Here is a 17245-nt window from a genome sequence, read left to right as displayed (position 1 = left end):
ATGCCCCGTTCTAATTGGTATGACTTCTAACAGAAATTGGGCCACGAAATTGGGCCACGCATACGTGTGCACCAAATTTTTAGAAGACTCAGAAGGGTGGCGTAAGAAGGCATTTTAATAACATTCAGGCAATATTGAAATGGCAAATAATGGCAATTAGCACATTGGATTCACAAAATACAATAATATTAACAATAAATAAAGCCAATCAAAATCATATTAACAAGCTCGAATTCTTGAACCCTGAACCAGTAGTTCTGGGTTCTTGTCTCCAGTAGAGTCGCCAGAGCTGTCACACCTCCTTTTTACTACCCCGGAAGGGGTATAAGGGAGTTTTTCCAATTTAAGTGACAATTGAAACAAAATTATTATTTAAGATCAGAGTCGCCACTTGGGATAATTTATGGTGTCCCAAGTCACCGGTTTAAAATCCCGAATCGAGGAGATTTGACTCTGGTTTAATGTCTGCGAAACACAGAAATTCAGGTAAGGAATTCTGTTAACCCGGGAGAAGGTGTTAGCACTCCCGGGTTTCGTGGTTCTAGCACGGTCGCTTTGATCATACTTGGCTTAATCGAATTGTTTAATTACTTATTTTTAAACCTATGTTCATTAGCCGCTTTTAATTAAGAAATTATCTTTAAATAGGTCACGCGTACGTGTACCCATTTGTTTGGCGCGTCGAAAATCATGTCACGCGAACGTATCCCAATTAGTAACGCTTTATTATTATTAAGAAATTTTGGTCAAAGTTGTGCGAACGCATACTCCGATTTTGTTTTTAAAATCGTAATTATGTCACGCGAACGTGTACACAACCACGATGGTATATTAAACCGCACCTAAAGCGTTTTCTGCGAATATCCGTAAGTTAATATTCTAGGCTAACTTTGAGATTATTTGTGAATCATTTGACGTCTATTAATTTGTAAAGAATGGGCTATTTAGTGGGGCCAAACATGAAAGTTTCTTGGGATATTTACCTAGCTATACTATAATAGAAACTTATTTACCACTTTTCTTTAGGTTCCTTAAAAATTACATTCTCTATCTATATTTACTACTTATAGACAAAAACTTAATAAAGAGCATCCCTTAAATTTAGCATGTAACTGATATAGTCCCCCCTTTCACGTTGCCCCCTCCCCTTTCCCCCTCTCACTCTCATGTTATCAATTATAGAAAACCCCTACAATCACGTTTTCATCACATTTTTAAAAAGATTTCAAAATATTCCTTTCTCTTTCATATAAATCAACCCAAACCTTTGCCACTTCATACAATATATCGATATTATCTCTAAAATTTCAGCATGAAAGGTACTTCATTGATAGTCATAAAAAGTTTCGAAGCTTTGAATTCAATATTCAGGTTTTACGAATTAGTGAGTTGTTTGGATTGAGTGTTCTTGTAAATGACTAAAAATACACCTTTGAGTTTATATTTTAATTTTGAGGGAGATTGGTTAAGTTCAAAATTATTTTTGGTTAAAGTTTTCAGATTGAAACTCGAAGAAGAAGAAGTTTTAGAATTGTATCACGACTGTATACTAATTGTATCACAATTGTATCAATATTTGGATTTTACGAATTTATGATTTGTTTGGATTAGGTTTTCTGCCAAACGATTGAGGATATACTTTAGAATTTATATCTCAATTTTGAGGGAATTTGGTTAAGTTTAGAGTTGATTTTAGGTAAAATTTCAGATTGAAAGAAGAAGAAGAATCTCAATAATTGGGATTGTATGATAATTGTATCACAATTGCATTAAAATTCTTTGAGGACTATATCAGAATTGTATTATAGTTGTATCTGATGCATCAATACATGAAATAATACCTGATAGAATATTAAAACAAGTTTAATACAATATTTGTATCAACATTTTATTGGTTGTATGTTTTTTGTATATGATTTGTTCTTCCTCCTCGATTTTTAATCTGAAAATAAAAATTATGGTTATTGGTGGTTTTGTGCTGGTTTTTATGGAGTTTGCTGCTGGTTTAGGTGGAATTTCATATTGAAACTTGAAAAGGAAGAAGTTCGTAATTATATCACATTTATATCAGAATTGTATCAGAATTATTTTTAAATTGTATAATAAATGTATGATAATTATATATGAATTGTATAAGGTTTACTTTTTTAGAAAATATCACCGTACAAAAAATAAGCATTTCTTTGGTGTGGATTTATTTGTTTCCATTTCAAAGCGATTACGGCTTCATATTTGCTTCCAAACTGCATTCGTCCATTTGTGTTTTCTCTTGTGGATTCTTCTACCAATAGCAAAAATCTTGTATTAGGTTTTTGAAAAATTGGAAGAAGAATTTGGTAAAACAATATTTGAAGAAGAATTTGCTTTCAGATCTGGTAGATGAGGCGGGAGAGAGGAGATGAGAGAAAAAGGAAAAGAATATAATTGAATCCCTTAATTGAAGGTATTACTAATGGGTTAGAAGTCGTTTAATAGGGAATGTATACAATTTGTAAAAAAAAACTAGATACTTTTTAAAAACTACAAAACTGAGAGAAAATAGATAAATAAATTCCTATTATAGTATATATAAGAAAAATTCCCAAGTTTCTTTGCCCATTTAGATAAAACAGTTCAATAGTAATTAAACTCAAACCCAATTCCCATTTCGCAGATCTTGACCAAACCGAATACAATAGCAAATATCATGTTATCACATGATGGCTCAACAAGCAAAACCCAAAAGTCTGTTTCAATTCAAAGTTTCAAACCCCTATAGCCCAATGAATCTAGCATAGCATGATACATCCCGACGCACATGGAGAAAATTTCAATTCAGCATAGCTGTTTCAATTTAAAGTTTCAATGATACACTTAATTCAGCAAACAACGCACATGGAGAAAATTTACTTTTTTAGTTTTTTTTTTTGCTAAGAGAATTGATATGAATCAAACAAACAAAGTGAAATAATGAAATATTCAAACAAAAACTAGACCAAAAGAAGCATTTATCTAAGACCAACAATAGATTAAAGGAAATGAACCTTTCATATGGGAATTCTCTCAATAAACTGAGAAGACAAACTTCTTCATGAAATGGATACAACTCAATAATCGCTCTCCTAGAATAAAACGAAACCAAGCAGCACCAAACGAACCAGAAGAAAACTCGAACAGAGCCTCAAACTAGCGACTCGACCGGCGGTGACTTCGAAACTCGCTCGAAAACTCGAAAACCGAAATAAAGAAATCGAAGACAATCAGATGTAAAAGAAGGGCCTAAGGAATCTGAATCAGTGTTTAGTACCAGTGGCCAAAATAATCCTCTTCCTTTACGAACTTGAGGCAGTAGATGCTATTGAGGATACTAGATCCTCCACTTGTTAGTACTACGCTCAGCAATAGTGACTAAGGAGAATTAAGAAGGAAAAGGAAGAAGAAGACAAAAGAATAGCAGAAGAAAGAAAAGAAAGTTAGGATAGGAATTTTAGATAGATTTCATTCATAGCTAATGATTGGAGTACAAGTGAATATAAATAACGTCTAGACTGACATTTCTGTTGCCTAGGGATCTGTAATTGCTGCCAATTGGCAGTGTACGACAGCATCTTGTACTATTCTATAATAGGACCAAAAAGGACTGAAATTTAAATTACATAGGAGTAGACTGCTATAATTAAAACTATAGGATTAATGTGACAACTAAGATTAACTGAATTAACTACCATCTCTGTAACAAACCCTGCCCCTTAAAGGACCTTGTCCTCAATGTTCAAAATTTGGAAACTGGGATTTAATGAAACCATAATCTTCCCAAGTAGCCTCTTCCGGAAGTAGGTTGGACCACTGTATTAAAACTTGTGTTACTGCTTTATTCCCTCGCTTGATCATTCTTCTTCCTAGCACAGCAATTAGTTCAGTCATAGGAACTCCATCAGGTGAACACACAGGAGGGTCGACACAGGCAACTATGTTAGTGCCTATCTTCTTCTTGAGTTGGGAAACATGAAAAACTCGGTGGATTTTTGCTGATGGGGGAAGTTGTAACTCATAAGCAGCATTGCCAATCTTTTTGAGAACTTGATAAGGGCCATAGAATTTAGAAGAAAGCTTAAGACTTTTCCGGATGGCAACAGAAGACTGCCTATAAGGCTGTAGTTTAAGGTAGACCCAATCCCCTACTGAAAACTCTCGATTAGTCCTATGTTTATCTGCCTGTTGTTTCATCCTGTTCTGAGCTTTCTTGAGGCTTTCCTGCAGTACCTTAGCCATCACTTGCCTTTCTTGTAACCATTGATCCACAGAATCCACTTTGCCTTGAGCCACTAATTCAAATGAAAGCTGAGGAGGTTCATAACCATATATAACTTGGAATGGAGTCATTTATAATGCAAAATGAAATGAGGTGTTGTACCAGAATTCAGCTAAGGATAGCCACTGATTCCATGCCTTTGGTTTATGACTTGTTGTCGACGCCCCCTTTTTCCCAAGAAATCGGGTTTACGACATTTTTTTTGGAAAAGACAACTCTATTCCCGTTTGGGAATTGGGTTTTGGAATTGAAGAGTTGCCACCAAATGATTATAGTGCATTAGGACACTTTAAGGAAGAATTTGAGATGAAGAACCAGAGTTCGGGTAAGGGCTAGAAATTATCTCGAGGGGAAGGTGTTAGGCACCCCTCAAGATGCACTAGTGTGGTTCCCGGCCATGTTACAATTGTGACTTTAAGCAAGCAAGCATAAGTAAACAAGCAAGAATTACAAATACGAGGGGGTTTTCATATAATAGTTGCAAATAATTTGAAATTAAACGAAGTTAAAGAGGTTGAAATTTGAGAAGAAAGTAGTTTTCGAAATAAAAATAAACAGATAAAGGGAGAGGGGTCCTATGTTTATAAATAATATGGATCACCCCACACAACACCCGGTAACCGTTTATACACGTGGTGTTATCGCGTGGTCATCATATCCATATCTACCCTTCCCACCCCATTAAGGTATTAAAGCGCGGAATGTCTCGTTACTTATTGCATGCTAGTACCCATCCCAATCCTATCAGTCCCGGAGGCATTTGGACTAACTAATCCTAATGGGAGAGGGGTTTGGGGCCTTTTGGAGAGTTTTCAAAGGACAAAATACTAAGGTGTCAATCATAACACATAATGCAAGTAAAGGGGAAAGCAAATAAGCAAGTAGGGCTCACATAAGCCTCCTAAAATCAGATAAAGCCATAGAGTTTAGCATGTCTTGCACATACTGGTTTGGTCTTAAATTAAATTAAAGCGATGAGCGGACTGGTTCAACACATATTTTTAGACAGGAAGTCTACATTAGTCTTACTCGAATGCAGTTGTCTAAGACTGATCCAGTTGATTAGTTAAACCTTTTGTCTATGTGTTAAACAGACCTATATGCATGGTATCTACTGGTTTCAGGAAAGCGGTAAACTGATTACAGAAAAAGGTTGCCAGTTTTAACAGAATAATACAGGTTTTGCAGTTGATATTGCTTAAACGAGCGTGACAGTTCAGAATCGGTATTTCCTATAGGCATGCTTTCTAGCAGTTTACTGATTTTAGGCACCTTTTACAGACGTTAACAAGAGTGCAGAAATCCTACGAGCATGATATCTAGGATACAATTGATTATTATTTGACCTATAACTGTTTGCCTAATGATTGATGCGAAAAATGCAGAATCTTAATGACATGGTCTCTTCATGCAGAATTCTTATGAGCAGGATATTTGTATGATATATAGAATTCTTATAGGCATGGTTTTTGCATATGATAGTGCAGAATTCCTATGAGCATGATTTCCATATATGAAAGTGCAGAAATCTTATAGGCATGATTTCTATATGCAGATGCATAAACTTGTGAACATGATTTCTATATATGAAAGTGCAGAAATTCAGAAGCAAACCCTATAGGCAGGATGTCTATATGCTTAGTTGTAGAAATCAAATGTTAAATCCTATATACATGTTTTTTACGTGTGGAGTTGCACAAATCAGAAATAAATCCCTATAGGCATATTTTCTACCCTTAGTGCATAAAAAATAAACCCCCTCCCCCATTTTTTTATTGAATCCCCATGAGTTTATACAAATCATTGCAGACCAGTAGAGCAAGACTGAAATTAAAAGTACATCAGAAGCTATCAGCTACATCCGAGCAGCCTAACTCAGACTTAGTGTCTAATAATATGAGATTGAGCCACTTCCGAGATCCAGATTTCCAAAGCCTTCTCTTATCTAGGGTGTTTCAGAGATCCAAGGAGTTTCAGGAACCCTAGGCAGTTCTTACACCCAAGATATTAATCAGAATGAGTTATAGTACAGTGTGAAAGAGCCAACCCTCAGGTGTCCAAGTTCAGAGGGAGCTCAGGGGTCCCAAAGCAAGGCTCACAAGAGAGGGGTAGAACTTAAATTCTAAGAATGAGTGCAAGTGCAATAGGGGGGGGGGGGAGGAATGCCAAGGCAGGCTGGTGGTCATACCTAACCATGAGGTAGGCTGGCACACCCCTGACCAAGCCTGTTCAGCCAGCAAATAAGAGCACAGACCTATTGAAGGTCAGACTATGGTCTAGACAGTGATTAGGACACTGCCCGACCAAGGTCTTAAGCTCAAGATACATATAAAGGGGAAAGGGGAATGGGAATTGAAAGAGTTTAGGACTCAGGGAGTCCAGTCCATATACATGAACAACAATGTCAAGTGTTGTCATGTTTCTGAACCATAACTCAACATACAAAGGGATTGGGGGATAGGGATTCATGTAGGAGCATAGCAAAGAGACAAACCCACTTGCAAAATTTACATTATGGAAGCAGTAAACCCAATAAAGAATGAACTGGAGAATAAACACATAGGGGAGTGGCAGAAATTAGACAAAGGTAACATACCAGTTGCAAAAGAAGCAAGCAAAGAGAAGCAGGATACTTTCAAATCAAGCCACAATCAAAAGAACCTTAAGCTTATGAGTACAGAGAACTCGAATATTTTTTAAAGAAAATCTGAGTGTATTTTGAGAGAAGAAGTGATGACTTGTTCATGTTCCCACTCCCTTGAAAGGAAGAAGTATAGGTATTTATAGTTTTGAAAACGAGTAGAAAACAAGGTAACAAATACAGTTTCAACACAAACATAGAAATAATCACAGTCAAAATCAATTAACACATGCTTTCCCTTTAATCAAGGGATTACTGCTCAACGGGCACTTAACAGGATTAATATAAGGAAAGAAAAATCAATTTGTAAGCAGAATGATTGTTGCCATAAAAGGAGCGGTAAAACCATATAGTAGGGGATTAAGTCTAAATACAGGAGTGTACTTATTTTGGAAAGGATCTGGTAAGGCCAAACAAAGAAGGAGAATCAATTAACCCTTAACGGGCGAGTAAAAAATCAGAACTGCACAAGGAAAAGTTTTGAAAATCAATCACGAATTTGAAAATCAATCACAGAAGGGACTCAGTATATAAATGAGGTGCACAAGTAATAGACATATGAGGCCAAGCTATGGCAAGGAGAGGTAGCATACAGTAATAGCATGATAGTCATGTAGGTCAAATTTCGTTGGCTTAGTAAGAGAGAAAAGATCAGAAGCATGCAAAAGGTTAGGTGAAAACCTTTCTGAAAACATAATCGAGTTTGACAGATAGTAAGAAAGCAGAATCAAAAGAATCACACAAAGAGATGCCGAAACCTTCAAATAAAGTAGAACAATTTCAAATAGGAGAATCGCACAAGTAAACTTCAGGAACTTGAGTAAACCCCGAAGAAACTAGGGTTTTTCGAAATCAATCGAGTTTAGAGGCGATAAACAAGTAAAACAAACAAACAGTCTCAGAAGCTCGAATAAACCCCCAAAATTAGGGTTTTCGACACTAATCAGGTGCAAACAAAGTAAATCAAACAGATAGACTCAGAAACTCAAACAAATCTCCAAAAATTAGGTTTTCAACACCAATCAAACTTAGAGATGATAAACAAATGAATCGAACAAAATATTAACAAACAGACTCAGAAACCCTAGTTTGAAATGAAAAGATTTTAAAAAGGAAAATCGGGAAAAACGTTTAAAACATCACATATAGCACAGATCGAGCACAGATCCGAACAAATAAACGAAAAAGAACCTCGAATAGGCTAGGGTTTCTGAGAACCCTAGAAACGAGAAAGGCTTGGAAGAGACAAGATCAGATCCGGAGTTGATAAGGTCGGAATCAGGCTCAGGAGGCTAGGACACGCCGGAGCAAGGCCGGAGATGGCTGGAAACTTCGAATCGATGAAGGTCTGAGCGAGGACCTTCGAGGTATGGCCTCGAATCTTCAGGTATCAAGCACGTGAGAGCAGTAGGGGGTGAGAATAGGCCGTCCATGGTTAGAACAGCCATAGATTCCGGTGGATTTGGGGTTGGAGGTGGCAGAGAGCGATTAGGGTTTCGAGAGAGCTCGAGAGCGTTTGAGAGAAGAGAGGAGTTAGAGGCGTCGCTTCTGAAAGAATGGGGTAGGGTTTATGGGTTGTTTGGAATTAAAAAGGAAAGAAGAGATCTGGGCCGTTGATCAAAATGATCAATGGCTCAGATTTTAAAAAGAAAACGGGCGGGTTTGGACGATTAGATCAAGTAATCGGGTTTAAATTGATTTGGGGGTTAGGATTGGGTTGAATTGGGGTGCAAATTGGGCTGTAATTGAAATGAAATTGAGGCTAGATTTTAAATAGCCACTTTTCCCCCGTTTTATTTTATAAAAATAGCAATGATGGTTTTAAAAATAAATTAAAAATACTGAGTAAACAAATATTACATAAATATTAACTTAAAAATACTGGAACTAATTTTGTAATTATAAAATGCTATTAATCACAAAACAGGCTATAATTGCAATTATATGCAATTTAGCTTTAAAAATACCAAATAAATTTGTAAAAATATGCAAAAATTACCTTAATTATATTTTGGTGCAAATGTGAGAATAAAAATGAATTATTCGCCAAAATGATAATTTTGGGAATAACTATTGGATTTTGTTGTATTAAAATAGGCAATGAATTGGTTTAAAAATCATTAAAAATGCCAGAACTCTTGGGTGTGCTTATATATGCACATATATGCTATTTTGGAAGTATTTTGAGTATAAAATTACTAGGAAAAAATTGGGTATCAACACTTGTCATGCACCTGAGATATGTTTCCAAACACCTGTTTAGCCTCTCAGATTGACCATCAGTTTGGGGATGGTAAGCTGAGCTCATGTGTAGCTCAACCTTCAATAACTTGAAGAGTTCCCTCTAAAATAGACTGGTGAACACTTTATCTCTGTCTGATACTATACTTTGAGGTAGGCCATGTAGCTTGTACACTTGATCTAGGAAAGCCTTGGCAACTTGAGCTACATTGAAGGGGTGGAGTAGTGGAATAAAATATGCATACTTACTGAACCTGTCAACCACCACCAGGATAGTGTCCTTCCCTTCTGATTTTGGAAGTCCTTCAATAAAGTCCATAGAAATGTGTTCTGGGATAGGTAAGGGTTGCAGCAATCCTGGGGTGCTATGTTTTCAGTTTTGTTCCTTTGGCAAACATCACATTCTTGGATGACCTTCTGAATATCTGACTGTATAGATGGCCAGTAGAAAAGTGACCTTAACCTCTTGTAAGTGGCTAACACTCCAGAATGGCCTCCTAATGCTGAGGAGTGCATGGCCTTGATCAATTGCTGCCTCATGTTCCCATGACTCCCTATCCATAACTTGCCCAAATGTCTTAGTAATCCATTCACCACTTGGTTGGTAGCACTCCCATTGGGATTATGAGTAAGATCAGAAATGAGTTGAATTACTTCCTCATCTCCAAGGTAGCTTTCCAACACTTCTTGATCCCAAGTTGGCCTGATGCTGGTGATGGATTGCAATGTCCTGAGGCCTTCCTTGATAATGCATCAGCAGCTGAATTCTCACTCCCTTTTCTATAGTGAATATCAAAGTTTAACCCTAGTAACTTAGTTAACCCCTTGTGTTGCAGCACAGTAGAAATCCTCTGATCTTTGAGAAATTTAAGGCTAAAATGGTCAATCTTAACTATAAAAAATTCTGCTGCAAGTAATGCCTCCACTTATCCACAGCTAGTATTAAGGCCAGTAGTTCCTTCTCATAAGTTGATAGCCCTTGATGTTTAGGACTAAGTGCCTGACTCAGATGGGCTATGGGATGATGTTCTTGCATGAGTACGACTCTAATACCTGAGCCACTAGCATCAACTTCTACAGTGAATGGTTTAGAGAAATCAGGCAAGGCCAATACAGGGGCCTTAACCATTGCTTCTTTAAGTCTCTCAAATGCAAATGTAGCTTCTTCAGTCCATGTAAAGTTCCCCTTCTTAAGTAATGAAGTCAATGGCTTACTAATGACTCCATAACCCAATATAAACCTCCTGTAGTATCCAGTGAGTCCAAGGAACCCTCTCGATTCCTTAATGCTTGTTGGTTTAGGCCATTGCAGCATTGTTTGAATCTTAGTAGGATCAGTTTGTATACCATTCCCTGAAATAATGTGGCCAAGGTAGTCCACCTGTGGTTGAGCAAAGGAGCATTTTGACCTCTTAGCATACAATTGGTTCTGTCTCAACAGTTGGAGCACCTTTTCCAAATGCTTCAAATGGCTGCTCAAGTCTGAACTGTAGACTAATATATCATCAAAAACCACCAAGATGAATTTTCTGAGATATTCTCCAAATACCTGATGGATCAATGCCTGAAATGTGGCAGGTGCATTAGTCAACTTTGAATTGCCATAGCCCATGATGTGTTCTGAAAGCAGTCTTGAATTCATCAGATTCCTTCATCCTCACTTGATGATATCCAACTCTTAGGTCAATCTCAGAGAATAGGGCTGCCCCTTTGAGCTCATCCAATAAATCCTCCACTACTGGAATGGGGTACTTGTATTTCACTGTCGTTGCATTTAACTTTCTGTAATCAACACATAGCCTCCATGTGGAATCCTTCTTTCTTACTAGGAGAGCTGGTGAAGCAAAGCAAGATTGGCTAGGAACCACAGTCTTCACCTTGAGCATTTCTAAAATCATGTGTTCAATTGAATTCTTTTGATCATGGGAATATCTGTATGGTCTTAGGCTAAAAGGGCGAGCATCAGGCAACAGGGTGATGGTATGATCACAACTTCTTGTTGGGGGCAAGGCCATGGGTTCTTCAAAAACATCAGCATACTTTTGCAACAGCTCTAGAACTGGTGCAGGTACCTTCTCTTCTGGAGTTTGCTGGGACAATTCATACAATTGCACTAGACAGCAGCTGCTCCCTTGTTGCAGTAGTTTGGCTGTGGTGTCCTCAACATCAGTCCATACCTCAGCACTATCAGTGTTGCCCTTAAGTGTGATGATTCTGCCTTCCTTAAGGAAAGTCACACTAAGAGGTCTTGTGTTGAGAATGACAGGGGTAAACTGATCTAACCAATTCATCCCAAGTACCATATCATAGCCCCCAAGGTGTAATACTCTCACAGGAAAATGGAACTCTTCTCCTTGCATGGTCCACTTAAACTTGGGACACCACTCTTCACTGAACATCTGTTGGCCACTGGCCACCACTACTCTCAGGGGATGGGCTGAGGGATAAACCATTCCTGCTATGCTTTTAGCCACCCTTGGACTAATAAAACTATGAGTAGATCCACTATCCACCAAGATTAATATGGATAGCTTCTTCACCTTTCCTTGTATCTTGATAGTAGAAGGTGAAGTCATCATTCCTAGGGCTACATTCATTGACAATTCTGCATGTTCCTCTTCTACCACAGCCATGGCTTCTTCCACATTATCAGTGGCTTCAGTAGCTTCCCTTGCATCATGATAGACCTCCTCTTGTTCTGCTCCATTAGTACCTGTCATTAAGTTTAGGACCTTGGGTTTGCATTGATGACCAGGGTGATATCTCTCATGACATCTGAAACAAATGTTTCTTTCTCTCATCTGATCATAGGTTAGGTTCTTTGGTTGGTTGGTGCCAGCAGCACCAGAAGCGCCTGCTTGGTTGTTTGGATAGTCTGGTGTGGGGGTGTGTTTCTGGTGGGGTATGTGAGTCTGAGTGGTTCATTATAGGTGGGAGGAAGGGGATTCTGAGGGAAGGTGATTCTTGGGGTAGTGTGATGGTAATTTCTGGTGGTGTTTTGAGGGGGTCGATATAAGTGTTTTTGCTAGGCCTTTAAGGCATCCTCTTGCAGTTTAGCTACTTGATAGGTGTCTAAAAGAGTTGAGGGGTTATAAATCCTAACCAAGTGCTGATTTCTGGCCTCAATCCACTCACAAAACTAGCTACAAAGTGCAGCTCATTCAAGTGAGGGTTGATCATCATCATGTGAATCCTTAATTCTTCAAACTTTTCTTGGTATGCTTCTATGCTACCCTCTTGCCTTAATTTACTAAACTTATCAATAATATCCAAAGGTCTGATATGGACAAACCTTCTAAAGATATCCATACAAAATAAGGGCCAGTCCACTATTCCTCATCTATCAATAATATAGGCATCAAACCAGTTATCCACCTTGTCTTTGAGGTGCATAGCAATGTAAGTCATTTTCTGATGGTCAGGTACTTTATAGATTTCGAAATACCTATCACATCTTCTTATCCAAGCCCTGGGGTTGGTTCCATCAAATTTAGGAAACATGAGCTTGCCCTTTGGAGCCTCAGCTGTGGCTACTTGTAGCTATTGGTTCCCTGCTTCTGCGGTTCCAACTGGAGTTGGTAGAATAGGAGGGTGGGGATTTCTCTGCATAGGAGCTGGTGGAAAAGTTATGCCTCGAGCATCAGTTGCTGAAGGGGGTGTGAGTGGAGCTGTAGTATGAACTGGTTGTTGAACACTCCCTCCACTGGTTGCTCCTCCTACTGGCATGGATACCCTTTGAGCATATGAAGATCCAACCATAGGTGAAGGTGTCTCTGGTGTTCGATCCTTCATCAACTGCTGCAGGATCAACTCAAGCTTCCTTTGGGTTTCAGCATTTTGAGCTTGAGTCTCATCCATTTTGTCAACCCTTGTCGACACAGATATAATACCAGTGGTTAACTACTGAACCTGAACATCCAACTTTTTGATGCTTTCCTCTATGCCTTTTAGTTTTTGATCAGCCATGGTGGTCGGAGGACTGATGCTCTGATACCAAATTGTTAGTACTACGCTCAGCAGTAGTGACTAAGGAGAATTAAGAAGGAAAAGGAAGAAGAAGACAGAAGAATAGCAGAAGAAAGAAAAGAAAGTTAGGAGAGGAATTTTAGATAGATTTCATTCATAGATAATGATTGGAGTACAAGGGAATATAAATAACGTCTAGACTGACATTTCTATTGCCTAGGGATCTGTGATTGCTGCCAATTGGCAGTGTACGACAGCATCTTGTACTATTCTATAATAGTACCAAAAAGGACTGAAATTTAAATTACATAGGACTAGACTGCTATAATAAAAACTATAGGACTAATGTGATAACTAAGATTAACTGAATTAACTACCATCTCTGTAACACACTACCACTCTAATAACCGGCGATGTAACAACTCTGCTATCTGGCTTTCTTCGTCTTTTTGTTTTTCGACTATGTGTGTGCGTGAGTGGTGAGGCGCGGCGGTTGGAGTAGATCGGAGGAATTCTGGTGAGAATGGGGTTGCTGGTTTGCTAAGAGGAGGGAGATAGAAATGGGAAAGAGGGGGAAAGGGATGGTCGTTTGTGTGTTCCGGCGAGTTCGTCGCTGGTTGGTGAGAGGAGGAGTGAAGGGTCGTTTGGGGTGGGATGAAGAAGACGATGGTTCGGGGGGGTCGTGTATTATGTGTTATCAGCGGCTGATTCAGGTCTAGGGTCTAGGTTAGTTTTTTTAGGGTTTTTCTTAGGTTAGGTTAAGGGGTATGGGCCTAGGAATTATGTGCTTGGGAATTATGGGCTAGGTCCGAAAATTAGGCTTAAAAGTGGGTTTGAGCCCAAATTTATTCTTTCTCCGTGAACAAGAGTAAAATACTACCTTATTTACTAATTAATCCTGCTTAAATAAAATAACTATTAAAATAAGACTAACCGTTAAAACAAACCTATTTTTTTTTGGTATTTTTCAAATATCATACTAAAGATAAAAATGGAATTAGATAAAAATTATCGCAAAAATTAAAATAATATTCCTAAAAATAAAGTGGAACTATTTTTGTATATTTTTGAATTTTATATAACATAGATAAATTAAAAGTAACTAGATAAAAATGTTAATTAGCTAAATAAAGAAAATACTTTTGTAACTTTTATTTTTGTGACATAATAAAGTAAAGGAGTCAAAACTAGTTAAAATAGCTATATTAGGCCTAAATTAAATATTTACATGCTAAAATATATAAAATCTTGGGGAGGGTCAAAAATCACATGTCTACAATACAAATACGTTGTATTATGTAAAAATTCACTCAAATACATTATATTTTTGTATAAATATATTATTTTTCGCATGTATTTATGTATTCCGAAGGTCTATATTTTTTTAATACAACCGAATATCACTGTGTTTTGTGATTTTTGTTTTTTGTGAAAGAAATTTTTTATTAATCCCCACCAGAAAAAGTTATTTACAAGTGATATTTCCCTACCATAATCAATAAGCTATCCTATCAAGTTCAAAGTCAAAACTATATCATTATTCTCTTCTCCTTGAGCATCCGTACTAGGTAGGTTTGCCCAGTTAGAACCTAGTTCTACACTCTTGCATAGTCATTGCTTTTTCCTATCTGTACAAATGATTGATCCACTCTATTTCTTTCCTATTCTTTCTATTGGCTTCTATGAGTTGTAGCGTGTATTTGCTATCCTCTTTTAGGCTCTTTCACATCTTTGTTGGCATTGGTACTTTCTGATTCCATAGAGCTTCATTCCTTGCTCTCCATATTCCATACATTATTGCTATGATGATTGAGGTCACGAATCCTCGGCATGTTCTCCCTTTTATACATCTTCCTATTTTCCTCCAAATGCTCTGCATATCTGGTTGTTTCAGCTTTATTCCCAACTAGCTGGATAGTTCATCAATGCATCTTCAGGAGAAATGGCACTCGAAGTACAGATGATGTACTGTTTCATCCTGCATCCCACATAGTAGACATGTTCTCTCCTGGCTTACTCCCATCAGATGTAATCTATCCCTCGTAAGTAGTCTCTGTCTCATGATCAACTAGCCTATAAATAATGTTTTGGAATATTTAATCAATTCCAAATCCATCTTGTGTATGGTTGCTGCTCCTCTTCTCCATTGGTATCCTTCATTTACTGTGTATCTATTCCTTTGCCCCTTCCACCCTTTTTGTTCAAAGCCTGAAGCAAAAACTATTTTGATATCACATATCTTCTTTCAATACCATGCACTATCTTGTGGTGGTTTGTATTTCCACCAGTCCTTGCCCTTTATGTACATGTGATCTACCCATTTAACCCATAATGAATCACTTTTTTGCTCTATATTCTATACATATTTTGCCAATGCTGCTTCATTCCATGCCAAACATTCTTGTATTCCTAATCCTCCCTCTCTTTTTGGTTGGCAGACTAGGTCCCATGCTACTAGTGGTGATTTGTTGGTGACACTCCATCCCGTAAGTAATTTCTACATATAGCTACAATGTCTTTCACAACCCTATTGGAAGTAGGAATATTGGTGCCCAGTATGAGTGCAGGTGCAACAACATTGTATTTACCAATTGAGTTCTCCCTGCATATTATAAGTTCCTGGATCCCCATCCTTTTATCCTTACCAGTATCTTGATACATTTCACAATCTACCGCACTTAATTTCTTTGAGGATATAGGCACTCCAAGATACTTAAATGGTAGTTTACCTTTCTTATATCCTGTTAGCTCACATATGTCTTCTATCTCTCCACCATTCATATTCGCACAGAAGATATTCGATTTATTTGCATAACTGTCATACCACATGCATTCGAGAACAACCTGAGTCCCCCTAGCATGAGCATTACTGATGTATAATCTCCTTTACTGAATAGTATCATATCATCCGCAAAACAAAGGTGTGTCAGCTTCAATCCTTTGCATTTTGTATGATAAGTAAATTCTTCATCCTTAGCCACATGTACCATGATGCGTGTGAAATATTCCATAAAAATCACAAACAGTAAAGGGGAGATTGGATCCCCCTGTCTTAGTCCTCTCTTCCCCTTTATTTTGCCATAGCACCCTCAATTTAAATTTATGCTGTAGCTGGTTGTTGTGATACATGCCATAATCCACCTTATGAATAGTCCAGGTAAGTTTAGTGCATGCATCATTTCCTCAACAAATTTCCATTCAATGGAATCATATGCCTTCTTCAAATCCACCTTGATCAAGCAGCTTTTAGTGGTTTACTTCCTATTATATAATTTGACCAAGTCTTGACAGATCAGTATGTTATGCACCATTGTTCTCCCTACCACAAGTGCACTTTGGTTTTGTGATATGATGTCTGGCAGCACCACTTTCAATCTGTTTCTTTGAGATTATCTTATACACCACATTATAACATGTTATAGGTCAATAATCTTCAACCGTTGCAGCATGAGAGGTTTTTGGTATGAAGGTGATCATTGTACTATTAAGAGCCTTGAGCATTTTCCAGATTGAAAAAATTCCAGCACAGCTGCAGTGATATCCTCCCCTACAATGGTCCAGCTATCCTTGAAAAATTGGCTACCATGCCCATCAGGTCCTGGTGCCTTTGTCCCTTCTATATCCCATATTGCTTCTTTAACTTCCTTTTGTGAAAAATCTCTTATCAGCTGGCTCATTTGTTCTTCTGAGACAATCTGTCCTTCTTTGGCTATGTGGCTTGCCACATGATCTCTGTTCTGCTTGTTAGTGCCCAGTAGACTTGTATAGAATTCTCTGAAAGCATCAGCTACTGCATCTGTTGATTGAACTGTTTCTCCTTGCATATTCTGAATTGTGAATATTCTGCTTGCTACCCTCTTTGCCTTGATCACCGAGTGGAAATATCTTGTGTTCATGTCTCCATATTTAAGCCATTGTATTTTACTCTTTTGCTGCAAATAGTTTATTTTTTCTTCCTTCTAGTATATGTATTGCTTTGTCAATTCCTTCTCCTTTTTGCCTAACATTTCACTCCTGGGATTGTTGATACCCAATTTTTCCCTATAATTTTTATATACAAAACAAATACTCTCAAAATAGCATATATATGTATATATAAGCATATC

General features: G+C 37.7%; 1 protein-coding gene across 1 annotated transcript; it reads right to left on the bottom strand.

The window, feature by feature from the left end:
* Nucleotides 1-16612: 16612 nt before the first annotated feature.
* On the bottom strand, nucleotides 16613-17035 carry LOC109211664. Its single transcript, XM_019375226.1, has one exon. The coding sequence runs from the start codon at nucleotides 17033-17035 to the stop codon at nucleotides 16613-16615; it is 423 nt and encodes a 140-aa protein (XP_019230771.1).
* Between the last annotated feature and the right edge of the window lie 210 nt (nucleotides 17036-17245).

Source organism: Nicotiana attenuata, unplaced genomic scaffold (assembly GCF_001879085.1).
Source record: "Nicotiana attenuata strain UT unplaced genomic scaffold, NIATTr2, whole genome shotgun sequence".
In the NCBI taxonomy this organism is placed as follows: domain Eukaryota; kingdom Viridiplantae; phylum Streptophyta; class Magnoliopsida; order Solanales; family Solanaceae; genus Nicotiana; species Nicotiana attenuata.
Note: the sequence above shows the minus strand (reverse complement) of the source record. Positions and strands in the feature narration are given on the sequence as shown.